This window comes from Styela clava, chromosome 15, assembly GCF_964204865.1.
Source record: "Styela clava chromosome 15, kaStyClav1.hap1.2, whole genome shotgun sequence".
Taxonomy (NCBI): Eukaryota; Metazoa; Chordata; class Ascidiacea; order Stolidobranchia; family Styelidae; genus Styela; species Styela clava.
The window spans coordinates 11,495,382-11,515,442 of NC_135264.1; the positions used below are offsets into that span (position 1 = coordinate 11,495,382).

General features: G+C 35.4%; 2 protein-coding genes and 2 long non-coding RNA genes across 5 annotated transcripts in view; all 4 read right to left on the bottom strand.

The window, feature by feature from the left end:
- Positions 1 to 1,029: 1,029 nt before the first annotated feature.
- Positions 1,030 to 3,851, bottom strand: LOC120333853 (uncharacterized). Its single transcript, XM_078120591.1, has 6 exons — positions 3,758 to 3,851; positions 3,108 to 3,205; positions 2,936 to 3,005; positions 2,464 to 2,548; positions 2,205 to 2,274; positions 1,030 to 1,906 (listed from the first exon to the last, which is right to left on the bottom strand). Exons 1-5 carry the CDS (start codon positions 3,801 to 3,803, stop codon positions 2,211 to 2,213), a joined length of 363 nt encoding a protein of 120 aa, XP_077976717.1. The 5' UTR covers positions 3,804 to 3,851; the 3' UTR covers positions 1,030 to 1,906; positions 2,205 to 2,210.
- Positions 3,852 to 6,047: 2,196 nt separating this feature from the next.
- LOC120333862 (uncharacterized) lies at positions 6,048 to 8,768 on the bottom strand. The gene is made up of 4 exons (XR_005568313.2): positions 7,946 to 8,768; positions 7,714 to 7,809; positions 7,500 to 7,574; positions 6,048 to 7,106 (listed from the first exon to the last, which is right to left on the bottom strand). It is a non-coding gene; the product is annotated as an uncharacterized LOC120333862 (long non-coding RNA).
- Positions 8,769 to 8,923: 155 nt separating this feature from the next.
- LOC120333860 (uncharacterized) overlaps positions 8,924 to 20,061 on the bottom strand; it is a 149,355-nt gene continuing 138,217 nt past the window's right edge. The window contains exons 1-3 of one of the 2 annotated variants that reach the window (XM_078120626.1): positions 10,990 to 11,304; positions 10,529 to 10,605; positions 8,924 to 9,944 (exon numbers count right to left, since the gene is read on the bottom strand). In XM_078120626.1, the coding sequence (XP_077976752.1) occupies positions 9,762 to 9,944; positions 10,529 to 10,605; positions 10,990 to 11,116 (387 nt within the window). In that variant the 5' untranslated portion in view covers positions 11,117 to 11,304 and the 3' untranslated portion in view covers positions 8,924 to 9,761. Of the gene's footprint in view, positions 9,945 to 10,528; positions 10,606 to 10,989; positions 11,305 to 20,061 lie in introns of those variants that run through there. The other variant, XM_078120627.1, reaches the window with a different exon arrangement.
- Positions 14,245 to 18,115, bottom strand: LOC120333861 (uncharacterized). The gene is made up of 4 exons (XR_005568312.2): positions 17,992 to 18,115; positions 17,364 to 17,492; positions 17,070 to 17,132; positions 14,245 to 16,719 (listed from the first exon to the last, which is right to left on the bottom strand). It is a non-coding gene; the product is annotated as an uncharacterized LOC120333861 (long non-coding RNA).

Consider the following 20,061-nt stretch of genomic DNA (forward strand, 5'->3'; position numbering starts at 1 on the left):
GGCTCGAGGATAATAATGGGATTTCAGCCAAATATTATCTCTGGCCACGTATGGCCAATGATGGATAAAATTCGCGCAAATAATTATCTTCGGCCACACTTGATCAATGATAATTTTTTTGGATTTTGACATTTTGAAGGGTTGGACCTTGAATTTTTGTCGACTTTGGCCATTTTCATCGGATAATTATCACTCTGAAACCTTTACTTCCTCTCATGACGTCACCTCCAATATTTTGTAATCGATATATTTCAAAAGACTTCGTTGGATTCGAACTTTGGTCTCAAATTTTAGTCGATGTGCACCTAACCACTACACCACAATAATGTTAAGTGATAACCAATTTAACTCTAATACTTATCTTTCAAGAGGCGTGGGCACGAAGACTCTGAAATGAGGTTGATTACCCCTTTGATGAGTAAGTATTAGAGTTAAATAATCAAAACTGTTGTGGTGTAGTGGTTAGGTTCGCATTGAGTTAAACTTAAGTCCAAAGTTCGAATCCAATGAAGTCTTTTAAAAAACAACAACTTTGGATCTACTATTATGAAAAAACAGATGAGGGTGACGTCATGGAGAGGTGTAGAAGCCCTCAAATATTGACAATAATCTGATGAAAATAGCCGGAATCGACAAAAATCTAAGGTCAAACCCTTGAAATATCAAAATTAAAAAAAAATATCATCGATCAAGTGTGGCCGAAGATAATCATTTGGACGAATTTTATTTATCATTGGCCAAGTGTGGCCATAGATAATATTTACCTAAAAATCCCGTTATTATCATCGGGCCATACATATCCAAACATAATAATTTATCTTCGGCCGAAGATAATTTTCCAGGATTTTCAGGATCGCGGGCCCTCCGGGCCCGCCCGGCCGCCCGTACCTGCTGCACCCGCCCCAGCGCTTCCTGCCCTGTAACCTCCCCTTTAGAATTTAATCTATGCCTGTCAAACTTTCCCTGTCCGGAATGAAACTTGAGAATGTCACGATTTTGGAAATATTTTATTGTTTCAACGAAGCACAAGTTAAAAATATCACAAACTATCACAAACAAGTTCAAGTTCAAGTTCATCCTGATGAAACACTTCATTAACCACCAAAATTCAAGATATCAAGATAAATACAACAGTAAACACGCACCAACATGAACATATTACAACGTGAACAAATAATGAATGGCAGTTACCCTCACAATATATTCCTAGAATTAGGTTTAAAATTCGGCTGGAAAACTTGCAGCCAAGATGAGATCTTTCAATTAGCATAAAATTATAATATATACATATACATATGTATAATACTCTTAGTTTCTATCGCCAGACTGAAGCGGTGACGAAGGTATATATTTCAGAAATTGTAAAACGAAATCAAAATACATTCGTAATTTTTTTTTTTATCACGAGAATGAGGCCGTCTAAATTTCAGGTTCAGGGTGAATTTTGGGTGGATATATTTCAGAAATTGTAGAACGAAATTAATATTTATTCAAGTTAATCGGCATAAACAGCCAACAGAAATCTGACGTTTTGGTAGAACTTGGCATTTAAGTAAGTATTCACAATTTTTACGAGTGCAAGGGGTGAATCATTATAAAATCAAAACGAAATGTGTCCGCTTCGGGAGTTTATTAGATGCCAGGATTCCATAACATTAGACAGTTGGGCCAGAAGATAGCAACGTAAATATTGAATAGGCCTTCAGCAGATTTTAAAATCAAGTCGACTCCTCCGCCATGCTACGTTACAATAAACTGAAACGATCTATGTGAATACGAGAATAGTTGATACAAAAATGCTCAGTACAGTTTGTATTTGCAAACTTTGATAAACAGTTTCTTTCCTTGCGACGGTTCGTTCAATATTCTTCGTTGCTATAACTCATTTTTCTTCTTAGATTAATACCTGAAATTAAATGAGGATAATTAGTTATCATGCATAAGACTAATGAAATGCTCAACAGTACATGTAGATTGATATATGGTGCAGAATAAACTGGGTCGACCTTGCCCATCAAAGGAAATGTTAAAATACGGAGCACATCTTGATACTTCGTGGCTGGGATGACAAAAACCGGGCGGAAGCGCTAAATAATTATAAGTTAAAGACAGAAAGAAAAAATGACCCTATTTCTATTATTCGTGCATGAAAATTATATCTCGGGTTTAAGCTACAAGATTTTTTTGTGTTGACAAGGACTTACTTTCAGTTATATTGTTCTGAGAAATGTGGTCATAGTTGCGTCATGTGTCTTCTTCTCTGTCCACCCTATCCTGTAACAAAACAAATAGATGGATAATACTAGAAATTTTCGGTAATTAATATATAAAATCAGAATAATAATTTCTTGAAGCAACAGATACATTTAGCAAGTTATATTAGGAACAGAATTTTGAATTGCATATTAGAATCAAAGCACGACCCAAGAAGCAGTATCTTAGATACATTGAAGGAAAACCTACCAATTGTAACTTTGTCCCGGGACAAATGACACGCTGCAGTTGCCATTTCGCTTCAAAAATTCATTTTGTATTCGCCGTATGTTTTCTGTAAAAAAAGGAACATTCGGTGTAAGAATATTATGGTGTAAGACTGAAGACTAAATTCAGAAGTGTACAGCAGTATAGTATTTTTTAACGTTAACAACAAACTGGAATACTCAACAATATTGTGGTGTTAAAACTTGTGGCAAATGAACTGCAAAATCTTATTAAAACTTGTGTTATACGTATAGATAAATTTCTGGCCCCGACCGTCCAAATTGAAGGGTTAAAATCACGGCACAACGCGAGTACGCGAAAGTAACTTCAAATTTTGTTATTAGTGATGCGCTCAATTTTTCAACAGCATACATTTCACAAACAACACGAGCCAACAATATACGCCCTCGCTTCCAATAAAATTATTTTTTATGAAACAGAAAATAGAACCAACCTGTCAATTTACAGCGATTCGTTTTCACTAGATCCCCATCAGTTTTATTATCTTTTATCTTTGCAAAGCCCTGTGAATAGATTGAAAATTGTAAGATCTTTGCTTTATAATCAAGTTATGATGGAAATGTTCAACTTCTATGTAATGTTGTAATGACCAACTACCTACTTACCTTGCCATTCACATCGGTCAACTGTGACTCGACCATCAATCGTGTCGATATCATATGTCGATATAGGTTTTCTTTCTCTTCTTTCTTCCCCTTCAAGCCTGTAATTTAGAGTATTAGTTAGGACTTACTTTATAGCTTAGCGAATTTGTGTCAAACAAGCGCAACCAATTAAAAGCAAAAAAAATGCATTGGAAAATTGTCGTTTGAAGCAACAGCTAAGGGATATAGGTTCCGAGAAGCTCAGCAGCTCACATTACATCAAAAAGTGCCATGAAGGCCTAACGTAAATAATTTTATTATAAACTAGGAACGAGGTGCTTGCGCAAAATAAAAACAAAATGCACGTTGAGTAAATCATGTACAATGAAAATATAAGATTACAGAAACTATAATCATATAACACTCAAAATGACAATCAAAAATATGAATATGGCAGAAACAAAAGCGTATCGAATTAAGAAAATTCATTTGGACCTCCAGAAGTATGCGCACCAAGATGGCGCACAACCTGAAAATGGTATATGTGTACCGGTTAGGATTCAGGTTGTACGACATCTTGGTGCGCATATTTCTGGAGCATCATTCATTTTATTTTATGTGTTTCTGAGTTCTATCCATACAACTAACTATTAATAATGAACTCTTAAAACCTAGCTTAAGATTATGGAGTTGAAAAATAGGCGACAGTATAAACATTAATCTTGTCGAAGCATTGTTGACAACTAATAGTATTGCGACCTTCCTTACCTGGCGCAGACCAGCGCAGAAACAACCTCACGCTACCACACCCTGAACTGAAATGTGGCACGCGCGCAAAATTTTTTTCTTAGGTCTAAAGAGAAGAAAGGGGCAGTATTAAAGAGAAACAGAGAAAAAGAGTTAGCCAATTCATGATAGAGCCAATTTACAATAGAGAAACAATGAGGCCAGATACTCATTCTCACTCTTGGTTAGTGACCAATGATTAGATAGTGATATTATTGTTTACTATCATGGTTAGCTCACGATCAAGCATGACTTAAGAGGAATACAACGTTGATCTTACTTGGGATGTAACTGAAAAGATTGTCTAATTAGGCCTCATTCCACGAAAGATTTAGTATGACACTATTTGCTTGTTTGTTTTTTGATGTGTAACCCCAACGTGTAAAATGCTTGAGAATACATAACAGGTCGTTAGTGACGTATCCGGGGCCCGGGGCTGCTCTTCGTAGGGTATTAAATTCGGAATTGATGAGTTCATTGGCATGAACCTTATAATACGTCTGCTATTTTAAATATTAGTCACATAGTCCACCAAAGTACGTTACAGGTCTCCTCGGGCGAAAATCCAAAAGAATTGCAATCCATAGTGTGCTTTCTGGTGGCTATGCTTAATATATTTTGGACTTTGGGATCCGAACAACCTGTAAGATTATTCTTGCATTTTTGAATTAATTACAGTAAAACAGTCCTTTGACTACCAGTGCTGAGAATTTCGATGAAAAACTTGACCGGTTGAACGTTTTATATCTTGAAGAAGGCAATGATTCAATTCTCTTTTTAATTAGATTTATTTATCTACAACCATTATGACATCACAAAGATGGAATAATTATAATAAATTCGAAAAATATTTTATTTCCATATAATTTGAGCTGTATTGGTTGTCATTTGTAATTATGAATGTCATTCAGCAATTATCAAATACTGAGGAAAGAAGAAACTTGGTGTATGCCACAAATGTGGTGCTTACAGATCTAGTTTGGGACGAGAGAGAAATACTTGGTCGTATTGGAGTACGTAATCTCACATATGAGAAATGTGTAACCTCCAGAATATCTTTTAATCAATGGGAAAACTTTGTCGATGTGGTAGCTTTCTGGGAAGAAGGAGACGGTTCGATTGATTTTTTCTCATTTCGTGTCACTTGGCCTGAAGAAAGTACAAATGCGATGTTTGCGCTCATGGCTGTTCAAAATGGATGTACATTTTGGGGCAATAATAACCAAAACAATTACGCTATACCCAGGATATTTACGTTACGTTCCATATCGCCGCCATTGAATTCTCATGACAAAGAAAAACTCGACCACTTAAACAAAACAGATACAGGACAAATCGAACCTACGAAACGTACAAGGGTTGAGTTGGAGCACAGCCATTCAGAGAATGAACAGATAGAATCTGTCTCACGTCTGAAAAAGAGTGAAGAAGACATTTTGTCTTACCCTTTCGAAAAAATATCTGAATCGTCATACGGAAATACTGACGATAATTGTCCTGAGAATAGTCTTATTCTATTCGACACGAAAATAACATTCTCACACAGTTTGGAAAGCGAGATCATGAAAGATATCTTGTCAAGCGAACCCACTGTGAACGAATTACAATATTCTGACAGACCACGAGAAGAGTTTGGTATTTCAGAGACAATGGAAGTACCAAAGAGGAAAAGATTATTCCGCAGAATTGCTAAATTTTTTTTTGTAAAAAAACTCAGAAAATCTAAAAAAAAATTTTTTATTTTGCAATTAATAGCATTTATTTATGTCTGCAAGTCGTACGAAAGTAGGGCGGAAGTCACGAAGATTACGAGAAACGTGCCAGAACGAATCATTTAAACTGATTGTGCAAGATTTCTCCTGAGCGGTTCTAATTTTCCAGTACTGGTTAACGATATGCGTTTTTAAAGTTTTGTTTATCAAAGGGTGTCAGCCCTACACTCATCTACTGTTATTTCTAATTCATCACAGAAACATGTTTGTTTTCGAGTGTCAAACCAAATTACTCTAGACCGACTTACAAGTGTGAACATAATTCTTACATGACGCGAGTTACGTCCACTCTTGTACACTCTTTTGTTGTGTTAGTAAATAGGTCAAAAAATGTTCTGATAAGAGCACGGCCCAGATGAAACCCAAATATTACACAAAAGTCATCTTATCTCCAGTAGTTTTATTAAATTAAAAATTAGAACACGAGATAAATAGGCAGATATCAATGTTATCATCAGTACATAGAGCTCAACACTTCTGCTTTAAAAATTGAAAACAATTTCATTTCAAAATTGAAAAAAATTTCAGATTGAAAAAATCCAGAAGCACCCATAACGATACCGAGTATATTTACTCAAAACAGAAAATCCTTGTTGTTGTATAATAAAGCTAACTTAAATGATTCGCCAGAACAAGTAAAATTTCTACAATAAAAATATTTATTTGTAAAAGTATTTCCATAATAACTGCGTTACTGTATCTTGTAATGTATAGCATTAAAAGCGACAAGCACAAAGATATAAATCTTTTAAAAGCAAAGCCGCAAAACGATAATTGACCGGATTGTACGACTGCAAACTGAATAGATTAATATTATTATATTGGGCCTAAATAGCAGTTGATTTTGCACCTTATTATTTTGATTAAAACGGAAATAAAATTGCTGTAAACCATACACGGAGCTGTTAACAGCATCTATCCGTGTAGAAAGCCCACCCCAACCCTACAGCAATTTTAAAAAAATAGAATAAACTCTAAATTGTACTCGCACTCCGCTTAAAATAAAGTACCGGATTCAAAATATCAAAATAAATTTCACATAATATTGATAATATAAAAAAGTCTGAAAGAGCCCACAGTTCGCTTTAATACATAGTGGGCCTCAGCTGATAATTAAGCATTCCATCAATTTTTACAACAGTCGTGTATCTTACCACGGTCTTATATGTGTGGCAAGATATTTCATCATAAATCAATTTCAGTTAGTTGGGAATCGTCTCAATGTATTGAGTTTTAAGTTAGGAGATGGCATTATTATCTGAATAGTTTGGTCATCAAAGTTTCAGCGTTTATAGTTGATCCAAGAGTCCCAGAATCAGTCTGAGGCGCCACTAGTCACATCAATCGGCTGATCAGTCTTTAGTTCCCCAAATTGAGTTCAGTTGTGATCGGATTTAATGCCGTAAAAGAAGAACCGCTCTTAGATTGTGATGGTCACTTCGATGCTTGTACAACAGTCGAGCTGTAAATGAATATTAATGTAACAGCGGTTTCAAATAGTAAGTTGGTAAATATACAGTGCGTGTACCAGGTTATGCCATAATTGTATTCTAATTTTCTTTATTTTAGTTCTATTACGAGTAAGAGAACTGTCTATATGAGCCTAGGTTTCAATCCCTTTACACAACTTGATGAGAAGTACGCGAACAAAATTAGTTACCACCATATTGGTACACATACTTCTGGAGCGCCCAATCTACAGCAGAATACAATGGTATACAAAAAAGTTGAGTGACAAGTTTCTAATGTTCTTTCTCTGAGTATGTGAATATATTTTGGACAAATACCCACTGCTAATTTTTGTAGGTTTCAGTTGCGAACTAGATAAACAAAATAAAATGTTTTAAATTTCCACCTCCTATAGTCTTTTCCAAAGGACAATTTGTAGATTTGATGTCAACTTCAGTTTCACAACGCTTCTGTCTCCCTTCTGAAAGTGAATAAGAAAAATTTGGTTTTAACAAACTATCTGTGGTGAATGCATGTACAGTTACCAAAGTACTGTAATTGTAATACTGACTTCACATGCCTTGCTTATGTTGTCTAAAAAGCATTACGTATTTGCTTACCAATGCGTTTCCATGAGGTTGTGTGCCTTGTTATCAATAATTTGATCAAAATCACTATTCCAATAATACTGATGATGATTTCTTTGCAGTGCAAATCTATTAAAAAAAAAAATTGATTTTTTTTTTTTCAATTTGAAGCAAGTAGTCAAAATATTCACTTTATTTATTTTTATAAACAATCTTGAATTTGAACTACAAAGAATAAAAATGGCAAAATTAATCTATTCATTACCTTTTTCTATGTAGTCGACGCACTCTTACAGTTCAGTTAAGTCCATAGCAGATAAATCAACAGTTCCATTCCCACAATTTGTCTCAATTACGCAAATGTCAACTCGATGAAAGGCCAGCAGTGATGCTCGTGTTCATCAACAATCCAAGTAAACTTTTATATTGAATAAATAAACGGTTTCATCCACGATTTGCCATCAGTTAATAGGTTTAACACCAGAAGTCCAGAGATGCCACATGTGCTTCATCAACAATTCGAGTCCTTTTTACTGTATATGCATCAACGGTTTCAATATCCACAATTTGTCAACATGTATGCAAGTTTCCACTCGATGTTTTTAAACCTGTGTGTATCGAAAATAAAATACAAACAAGTATTTTTATTATCTTTAGGCCAGCTGTGACAGCATCGACAATTCTATTACAGATCTGAACGGTTTCATAATACACAATTCTACCAGTTATCCGAGTGCATCAACTATTTAAATTTCAAAGAAACCTGAAAAGAGAAATGGTAACCTTAAAACAAAATGGTCACACAAGACACTTATGTGTCCTGCTCCAAAGACAGGCTTTGCATCAGAAATGCCAACGCAACTTGTAATAAGCATGGTTAGAGCCCGCAAAAACGGTCGGAGCCCGCAAAACGAAAACGGTCGGAGCCCGCAAAACGAAAACGGTCGGAGCCCGCAAAACGAAAACGGTCAGGGCCCGCAAAACGAAAACGGTCGGAGCCCGCAAAACGAAAACGGTCGGAGCCCGCAAAACGAAAACGGCCAGGGCCCGCAAAACGAAAACGGCCAGGGCCCGCAAAACGAAAACGGGTATAGCCCGCAAAACGAAAACGGGTATAGCCTGCAAAACGAAAACGGTTAAAGCCTGCAAAACAAAAACGGTTAGGGCCTGCAAAACAAAAACGGTTAGGGCCTGCAAAACAAAAACGGTTAGGGCCTGCAAAACAAAAACGGTTAGGGCCTGCAAAACGAAAACGGTTATAGTCTGCAAAACGAAAACGGTTATAGCCTGCAAAACGAAAACGGTTATAGCCTGCAAAACGAAAACGGTTATAGCCTGCAAAACAAAAACGGTTATAGCCTGCAAAACGAAAACGGTTTCAGCCTGCAAAACGAAAACGGTTTTAGCCTGCAAAACGAAAACGGTTTTAACCTGCAAAACGAAAACGGTTTTAACCTGCAAAACGAAAAAGGTTATAGCCTGCAAAACGAAAACGGTTATAGCCTGCAAAACGAAAACGGTTATAGCCTGCAGAACGAAAACGGTTATAGCCTTCAAAACGAAAACGGTTATAGCCTGCAAAACGAAAACGGTTAGAGCCTGCAAAACAAAAACGGTTATAGCCAGCAAAACAAAAAGGTTATATCCTGCAAAGCGAAAAGGTTATAGCCTGCAAAGCGAAAATGGTTATTAGAGCCTGAAAAACAAAAATGGATAGATGCACCCTGTTGGCTAAACATGTAAATAGGGGCACAACAACACAGGTGTTCAACAGATCCTTTATTTTCAACAATTTCCCAATTCACCAACAAAAAATATCAACCAAAACATTGTCTGTAAAAAGAAATCTGTAAGTCGTAGTTCATTGCAGCATATTTGGAGATCAATTGTCAACAAATCAGAAGCCATACAACCATTATGTCCAGATTCAACTTGCAATGTCATGTTCCAACTTCTGTATTTTCCGAAACCTCAACATAAAAACACTATAGAAAAGCACCTGAAATACATAAATTGTATTCATGTAGGAATAAATGCTTACACCATTCCGTTCATTCATCCTCAATTCGAGCCCTTCAGCGTCACCAACATAAATATTTACTACCCTTTCCGTTGAACATCGGTTTTGTCGGCATCATGCTTCCGTCAGCGCTTGTTAAACCCTCATGGTAGTTTAGTTGTACATTATTTTGTCCACCCAGGATCCGCGCAACAACGAGATTTTCTTTTTCGTTTTCTTTACTCTGGTTAGCTTCATATTGAATCTGTTTGAATAGGAAACAATAACGAAAAATATAAAAAGTTAGATTATCAGCAGAATTTAATCTCTCATATATTTGGAATCAAAGAAACCGTTTCCTCCTAATCACAATTTTAACTATTCACATATTAATGAAATATATTTGTAAATTTCTTCAATGCAGCTTTTCCAAGAACAGCTATTTTACACCAAATTTAATAACTTTGTTGTTTATTCAGTTAAAAACCAGTCCTAGTAATTAATACAAATTCGCAGATAGGTATCAATAATATTCTGCTACTGCATTGTTGCTGTTTTATTAACAAGTTTCGAACAGAATGCAGTTCGCAAATATAAATTTTAACGACTATCAGATGGTATACCCTTCGTATTTGAGTGGAAATAGGTATCAGCATAATTACCACGAAGAATACCTAATGACCATGCTGTCCAGAACGCAATACTTCTGATGGTGTATGCTGTGATTTTTCGAACTCAATGCAACCAGTAGAATTGCGAAAATAGGCCAAAGTATACACATATAAATTTGAGAGAATGCTATTTTCCCGTATATTGTTTACAATTTTGAAATAAAAATTTAACTAAAACCTTAATTTTGCATAGTCGGTTCTTCACTTTGTATTCGGTGAAACTCTTCGTTCGTGTTAATCGCATACGAAACGTATCTGCAAAAAATATTACATTTAAGAATAGATAGAGCCTTGATTATCAGTTTGTGTAATGGTATATATATAGAAAGTATAGAACATTTTGCGATTACTAATATACGATTCGCGCTATTTGAAAAAATTATAGAGCAATATTCCAATATATATACCCAACAAATTTGAGCAGGTAAAAATAGACTTTATAAAAATTTAGAACATTCTTAGAGCGGGTGTCAATAGTTTTTTTTATCAAGGGTGGGCACGATTTTTAGACCAGGGGCCAAAAGTTTTGCACTCCTAGACTAGCGGGCCATGTAAGTGGGTCATAAAAAGATACATTTTGTCTTGTTCGAGGAAAAACTTGCAATTAAAAATCTTCTTGACAAATATACGATATATCACCTTGACATTGGTAATCGCATGCAAGTCTTCTTGGCGATGGATAAGCTGTGGTCTTCGATGCCTGTTCGGGACAATTGTTGTTGTTGCGCATACAAAACGTATATACCTGCAATAAAATATAACACATAAAAATATATTATCGATAGAGAGCTGCCCATCAGTTTTTAAAATGGTACTACTGAACAGATAGTGTAGAATGTAGATTGCGCAATTTAGATTGCGCAATTTAAAATATCTTTAGAGCAAAATTCCTATATATATATTGCCCACCAAATCTTAATAAAAGTGTAAATGAATTTTACATAAAATTTAGGAATATTCATTTTCATCGGCCCAAAAACAAATCTTTTACTATAGAGACCGCGGCGTGTCACTGTCAATAGTTTATATATATATATTATATATATATATATATATAGGTTCCCAAATAAGCAGGCTTCACCAACCGGTTCAAAAGCTTCCAACTTTATTTCCAAAGATCTGGCCTCTTCTTTTGTGAATTATAAGTATTTCCGTGTTTTGACATTAGATATTATATATATACTGATAACGAACAGCAAGTTTTTCGAAGAATTCAGAGTTCAAACTCTTTTCATAAAAACATCCAAACAAAGGACATGAGACTGGTCTACAAGGGGGTCTTTGCACCAAGTAGTGCACCATATAAGAGTATTTGTGTCCCAGGTAACATCTTCCAAATAAATTCATATCTTGATATTGCATTGCCACATCGTTTTTGATAGACACTAGAAGAACTATTAATCATTTCATTTGAGATTCGTCTTGATAATGATTTGAGTTGATAGTCATTGATTGCTTTTCTTCCAAAGGAGAAAAATTTGTAAATTATGAAGTTTGTAAAGGCTTGAAATCATTCTTGCCAAAATTTCAAACGCGCCAGGACTTTTTGAATTTTGCATTTGAGAAAATGTGTCGACTCCATTGGGCTATTGGAACCATGTGCGATATATGTTTCGCGAACGATGTTATTTCCAGATTTGAATCGTAACCGAACGAATATTTGTACCAGTCAGTTCCAATCATCTCGATTTCAAGTAATGAAGTTGGTATTGAACAGTTTTCTTCAATTTGCCCCAAAACTATTGTTCTTTGTTCTAGTAAATGCGAACAGGGAGTTTCACATTCCGTAGTAAGACGAATTTCGATTTCGAAATGTATATGCCTCTTCCAACGTTTATAGAGTTTCGTCATTCAGCTAACCACCCTGTTATTAAAATCCTCAATTCTGTTATAAGCAATAAAACTATAGCAAACCTATATTTCACAATGGGAACCTATTCCATAAATACTTCAATCGCTGCTGCGCTTATAAATATATCCTTCAGCCTCTGCGCTTGATCCGATGCTGGAATATACTCGCTAATTGCAAACTTAATCCTAATGTTTCTGCATTTTCCGACCAAAAAGATGTATCAAAACATTCTGTCTTGAAATGGTCATAAAAATTATCATTAAAAAACAACAATTCTTGAAATATCTCAACACTTTCTACGTTAATGTGTCTTGAGTATTGTATTCTAATATTGTCTTAGTTCACAAAAATAGTTTGTATGATTTCGATCCGGGAGCATGTCCAAAAGAGGTTTTCGTTCATAAAATTGTCACATAGGCTTCGCAGGCATGCTTTGCAAAACGTCCTATAAATTTTTAGAGTTTGTCTTCATCTCGCTGGGACTTTCTGGAATATACTGAGTAGTATTACTGTACATATTTCCTGCACTAATAACTTACGTCACTAATTATAGATTCAACTATTTCAATTGGCTTCTTGCTTGCAAATCTTATTGAAGCTCTCGAATGTCAAATAATTACGTTTTCAAAGCTTCCACGACTTCTAATTTAAAAATTTATAATAAAATCTCAATATGACTTTCTAATTTAAAATTGTTAGTTTCACTTTGTCCGATTAAGTCTCATTAAAGCTTTATCTGATTGCATATCTTACTAGAACTACATCTGGCCTTGGTAACATCAAACTTTCTTTGGGTGCTCTCAACCCCCTGCGCTAAATCAGTTAGTGTCAGGGGACCCGTAATTAATTTTTCAGTCGCAAATTTAAATAACCATTTTGAAGCATTAAAAGCTTTTACCAATTAAAGTCGGTTATCTCAATTTTAGTGCAAGTCCGAAACACTCATTTCAATAAATTTGGAACATTATTGGGAACTGTGTTGAGCCGAAATGTTTGATGGCGCAGCTTATTTGTAGCACCAATTTGAATCTTTCATTCTATATTATTTCAATTTGTTCTTAAGCCAATTATTGTTTGACTCCCCAATTTATCAGTGAGTGTGGTTCAGGTGACCGCTGGTCGGGTATGGCTTCCTCAACCATCAAGTTTATGCATTTGAAACCAAGTCCGTATATATATCCGAAACAAATAACTGGCTTAGTAATTCTATTCTCGATATGAAATGGTGACCGAGCGAGAGGCCGTGGTTTGTTATGGCTTGCTTCGCCACCAATTCCTTGCATCTGAAACCAAGTCCATACATCCGAAACAAATACCTGGCTTAGTAATTCCATACTCGAGATGAAATGGTAACTGGACGAGAGGCCGTGGTTCGCCATGTGATTAAGTCGTCACATTGGCGTACCTCTTACCCCAAGATAAATATATCAATCCTAATAAAAATTCGAAACAGTCCTTTATCCTTATGCAAGGTTTTGGAAGACAGATAATGTCAGATTTTCAAGCCAACTACATTTTGCTGGTCCGATTTTGGAAGCCTGATAATGTCAAATTTTCGAGCCAACTACATTTTGCTGGTCCGATTTTGGAAGCCAGATAATGTCAAATTTTCAAGCCAACTACATTTTGCTGGTCCGATTTTGGAAGCCAGATAATGTCAAATTTTCAAGTCAACTACATTTTGCTGGTCCGATTTTGGAAGCCAGATAGTGTCAAATTTTCAAGCCAACTACATTTTGCTGGTCCGATTTTGGAAGCCAGATAAAGTCAAATTTTCAAGTCAGCTACATTTTGCTGGTCTGATTTATATAACTTATGTCAGCTCGTACCATTCAGATCACAATTTCGGAACTTTCCGACGGTTGAATTTGATTTTTTTTTTTATTCTGTTAGACAAATTTGTTACTTAACTCCCCATTTCAAAACAATCCGAGGTATAGTCTTTTCAATTTTGCGGAAACTTGTCAATTCAGGCAAATGTCAATTTTGGCCAAATTTAGCAGTTTCATATTATTGAAAAAAAAAAGAATTTCAAGTTTCCAATTTAGATGGATCAGCCGAATTAAGTTATGCATTGGCAAATATTATTGAATATAACTAAATGCTCATCTTCTTTGGATGATATCTGAAAATATGAAAACAGTGTTAGTTGACGAAGTGATAGTGTATATAGAAGCAAATTTTGGAATAAATGATCAATAAAATAACACACAAAATAGCAAATATGTGAGAAATAAAAAGTGCCGTACAATTGCTTGCACGGCCCTTCACATAGATAGATGCCTTGCATTTAACTGCACGGCAATATGGTTTTTGCCTCAAACACAATAACCATGAAAACAAAATTAATGTCTTGCATTTGATTGCACGACAGTACGTACGGTTTTTGTCTCAAACACAATAACCGTGAAAAACAAAAAGAATGTCTTGCATTTGATTGCACGACAGTAGGGGGCATATAAACATGATATAGACCTAAGTCTATACATGATAAATGTCTTGCATTTTACCGCACGACATCACCGTGTATGTGAACACGATAGAAAACTAAGTCGAATATGATAAATGTCTTGCATACTATTGCACGACATCACATTATGTGAACATGGCTTTGCCGCTAAGACAATTAACCATGTAAAAATAAACTACGCACAAGTAAAATATGGCCTAGAAGTAGATTAGAAGAGAAAGAGTATCAATCCCCAGACAAGATGTTTGGAAACCGTTACACGATTCACATTCTCCTGACGCGTACCTATCACCGTGAAAAAGTAAATTATCAAACCCAGCTTGAAGTCACAAGAGAGGACAACAAGTGAGAGTGATAATAACTCCTCACCCTTATACCTATCTATCCCTAACTAAGTACTAACTATTCGGCCGTCCCAACCACCCCTTCTCAACATCCCAGCGACAAGCAATTTTTAACCTTAGTTTAACAAAGTCTATTCAGCGCCAACCTGGTCTATTATTGCAATGATCGAAACGTTCCCTACATATTCTAACCTGCCTAAGGTCAGCTTTTATTAACCAAAACTGTATTTATCATGTGCGCGGGCGATTTCACTCTGCTACGTTGAGTGAATCCTAGCTAAATGGTGCAAGCACCAGGGGTTTAGGCTGTCTAGATCGGAACGCGGACGTTAGCTCCCCCTGCAATCATAAACACGAACCCAAATATTGCAATTCATGAGTTTGTTTATGACTACCGTACTAAACCCTTGATATATCCTGAAAGCTGACCGGCCTAACAAACCCTAAGTTGCCCGAGAACCTAATGCAACATCTACGAGGTATAGCCGACGACTTTGCTTTGGCGCACAGTTGATCTAATCGTAACAATAAGTTCACATTCAAATTTCAGTTTTACATCATCTTTTGTCATGGATCATGGGTCTAGTTGCATAATAGTACAATTGTGTGCGCCACAATGCTAAAGTCATCGACTACTACTTGCCCTAGTCTAACTACCTTACCAGAAGCTTTGTGCTACTGGGCTTGGTAATATTGAATCTGGGTTCAACGTACAGAAAAACCCGTTCAATATTAATCCAAGACTTCACCTCTTTGAGCGCAATAGTGGCCAATGGTTTTCAAATAAATCTGAATATTGAATAAACCAAACATATGATTCAGAAAACAATTTCTGTAGTCAAGTTTAGAATTTATGGCCATTGCACCAAAGAGGAATTGTGGTACTTTTCGATGTCTTTCGTCTGCTTCGTCCCACAATTTGTGGGCACCCTGTACTATGGCCTAACATGCAAGGGGAAAAGTTCAAGTCTCATCCAAATATGTGCTCCATGAGACCGATTTAATTTAGGAGACTTTGAAGCTTAATCCCCGGAGTTATGAATAAACCCTATCGCCCTATCTAACTAAACAGTACATAATTCAGTGCAGTGTTAAGCCTAACCGAAACCCTTCTTTATTTAATTCGGCCGGTCAAATTTTGGGGAGCAAATTTTTTTTAATTCTGAAGATATCACATCGCTAATTACAATAATAGAAAGGTTTCGGCATTAATAAAAGAAAAACATGGTTAGTTTGCCCTATTTCATATATATATTATTATTGATGAATCATAAAAAAATCGTCCACAAATTATTACTGTGTGGATCGATACACCAGAATGATGCTAAATGAAAGTTCAATCAGAAATTTATACTCATTTATACAAGTATTATGTACACGCCCATAAAGAGCAGATTATCATCAGAAAAAAATTTGATATTTTAAGTGTTCCATTATAAACAGTCCTAATAACAGCCAATTTAACCCCTAGTCTAGATTCGTCTGTCGAAACCTATCTAATCATTCCTGGCTGACTAACTAATAAATCGACAGACGAGAATGATTCTCAAGTACCACATAAGTGAAATATCCATCTAGCGAAGTGAAGAGTCCTATCTTCCATCTTCGCGCCCTTTGCACTTCGCCCGATGGCTCTGATTCTACATCAAGAAGTGTTCGTATAACGAACATAAACGCCAAGTGCACCGATACGTTCAGTGGACCTGGGTTAAAGAATAAGAGAACACTAAGTATGGTATTCTGATATGTTATAGCAATTTATATCTACTTTTTTCAGGGTAGAATTCAAGCTAATCCGACAACTGCTCTATATATGAAACGTTGTGTCCGGCCTAGCAAGGCTCAAAAAATAACCAAAAAGGCCAATTATGAAATTTAGTGACCCATTATTTCTTATTAATTGGGTGTTTCTTAAATCAGTATTCTGGGAAATAGTCTAGATTCTAGAATCACCAAATTAAAAAAAAATATTATCTCCGCATTTTAAAAACTTTTTTACTGCATTGAATGAATGATTATTTATCGCAGTTGGATATTTATTGTTGTATCTCACCTTAGTTGATTGATGTCCTAGCCGGTCTTCTCAAACACTCGAACATCAGAAAATTTTCTTTACCTGTTAATGACAATAAAACAATCACGTTGTGATTTCTATTTTGAATACATTGCATGTAAAAAAATATATATTTAATCAGACTTTGGTAGACTTTGATAATAATAGATTTTTGGCCAAATAATAACAGCTTAAGCAGACAGTGAGAAAAGTTCGCCAGAACACGATTTTTCACAAGGATTCGCAACAAAGCGAATTTTCGCAAAAATATACATCTATAGTTTCAACAATTACCTTTTTGAAGTTGATGATATATTTGAGATCTTCCGAGCATGCGTTAGCCCGTGATGACGTCAGCTTGCATGAGAGAAGTTGAAATTCAGTTCTCACACCCGCCGCGAAAAATTGAATCTTTGTCGGTTTCTGTTGAACATTTAAGAAATTTTTTATAACAGTTATCATTATTCATGAAGTACTACTTTGCTTATGGTGAAGTAGCAGAAGCCAAATTGAACTTATTTCGGATTCGAACGTGGGATAAAATTGAGAAAATAACTTTGGCAATACAATTTTGGTAATATATATTTGTAATATTTTCTTATTTCATCAGAGGACAGTGAAACCAATAATATGATATCTATATCAGAATCCGAACTGCACTGCTAGCTGGTGCATTTCAAATGTAGATTTTAAAATACATGGACTTGGTGTAAAGCTATCTCCGACTTATATCCACCCAAACTAGCTTATACGAACGCGGCGTTATAAGCAAAGCTTTAGAAAAGAGTAACTATAGCACCTGCGGAATTCCACCTTTCGAGTGCAGGCCGAGTGTGATTTGGCTTGTATTCATAACGCGTAGCACGATGTGCATGCCGTAGTATAACATAAAATAAATCTATGAACAATGTAAAGTACTTACCTGAAAGTTCTTTGACCAATGCGAACAAGACGAATGCATTATCTTTCAGATTGTCAACCTCTTCAAATATCGACGAGTTTGCAACATGCAATGTTTATATATATATATCGTATTTTAAACTGAAACAATAAAATAAGTTGATATTTATCGCACTTGAACAATTGAAACATAAGATAAACCCCACAAAATACAATATTTAAACGGATGCTAGATCATAATCTTTCCCCTCAAATAAGACTTAAGAAGTAGAAAAATGGGATTTTCACCTACATTGTTAGATAAATAACGCGTTCTCTTAAAACCCAGCTATGAAGGCTTTGTCGTAGAGGCATTTATCACTGTGAAGACGGTTCTACCTCCATAAATTTTGATAATATTGAATAATGTATTATATTGAATTATATGTATACGACTGCCCTGGAATCGCCATGTAAACAAAACACAATAGTAGCTTCTGGGCGACCTGACAACACACGTGAGGCAAACTGACTGACGCAACTCCTGTCGAGTCGGCGTTGATTACCCTGGTAATTATTACTCAAAGCAATTTCTAGAATGTTCGGTCCTATCAACCAACGCAAATTTGTCTCAGAAGCAGAAAAGCAACAAATATGTTGTTGAGTATGGGTAAAAGGCCTTACAAAGAAAATTACGTGCAATATCTGTTTTTTAATTGTTCTGGTGCTTTACCATTTATTATCATTTCATGCTCTCGAATTATCTTCAACTTTCATTTTTGTGGATTAAGTCCTCGAAAATGTCTGCTGCATAATATTATACATTGAATTTGATGTGTAATGGTGATGCCATAATTTATTGTTTCTGACACACTTTTGGGAACTTTGTGATTCATTTCGCCTTCGAAAAACTAATATTTTTGAAGTGCTCAGCACAAATATGGTAACACTCACGGGTCCACGATGTGAAAAATGTGCCGTGTGAAAATATATAAATATGCTAGATTCTTTGTTTTCATTATTTTAATAAAAATGAGTAATAACAACGTGCATGTTGATCTAATGTATGGGTGTATTATTCCAAATATATTTATTTTCACCACAAGCGAAAATTTTCATGAAGTTTATGTGCTAGCGTGCTGAACAAGTTTAAATCATTGTTGAATGCGTAGTCCGTCGCTGTTTCAGCTGAATATTAAAAATGTTGGCAAATGTCACTTGTAAACATACACAGAATGATGAATAGAAAGTATTTTTCAAACTGCGATTCATTCTACGGCAGCGATGATGGCTTGCCCGATCTCATAGTAGTAATTGTATCAATTTCACTATCACTATGGGAGACAAATTAACTTGCCCATAAATTTAGATTTTACAAAATGACGGAAATTTAGATGAACAATATATGTGCCATATAGGTGACGTCAAAATACTAGGTTATCGATTGTTTAGAACAGCGCCGACACACTTAATAAATGTATTCACATACTACACCAATAGAATATTATTATAATCTGCCTTTTCCTAATCATACGTGGATAACCGGACAACGATAAATTGCAGTGGAAGTACGACGCAGAAATGACGAGCCTGTTTGTCGGCATTAACAAAAATTAGGATTCATAACGATTACTTTTTCCTATTTCTTTTAAACGCAATATGAAGCTGCTTGGACATGGTTTATTATTTTTTGCAAGTTTGTTGTTTATTTCGAAATACCGGGTTCGCAAAGCAGCAACAGCAAGAATGTTGGATTTCGTGGACTTATATGAATTGCCGAAAACAGGTACTTCTCAGTATTGAACGAAGTACACGTATATTATTTAATTAAATAGGAAGAAGAGATATGCAGGGTGACCCAAAAACAGAATATATAAATTTATCAAATACCTCTACTAAAATGAAGAAAGTTTATTTAACACTTGTGTTTGTGTATGATTATAACCAAAAATTCCAATATATATGTTTAATCTACTTATCATATTAGTCGCCTATGTGACAGAGAGAAAAATTTATGCAAAGTCAAACGAGAAAATTTATGATCTACAATACGGAATTTGGGTAACTCTACTTCGCCTGAGGGACGAATACCAATACTATTTTTAAAATGACA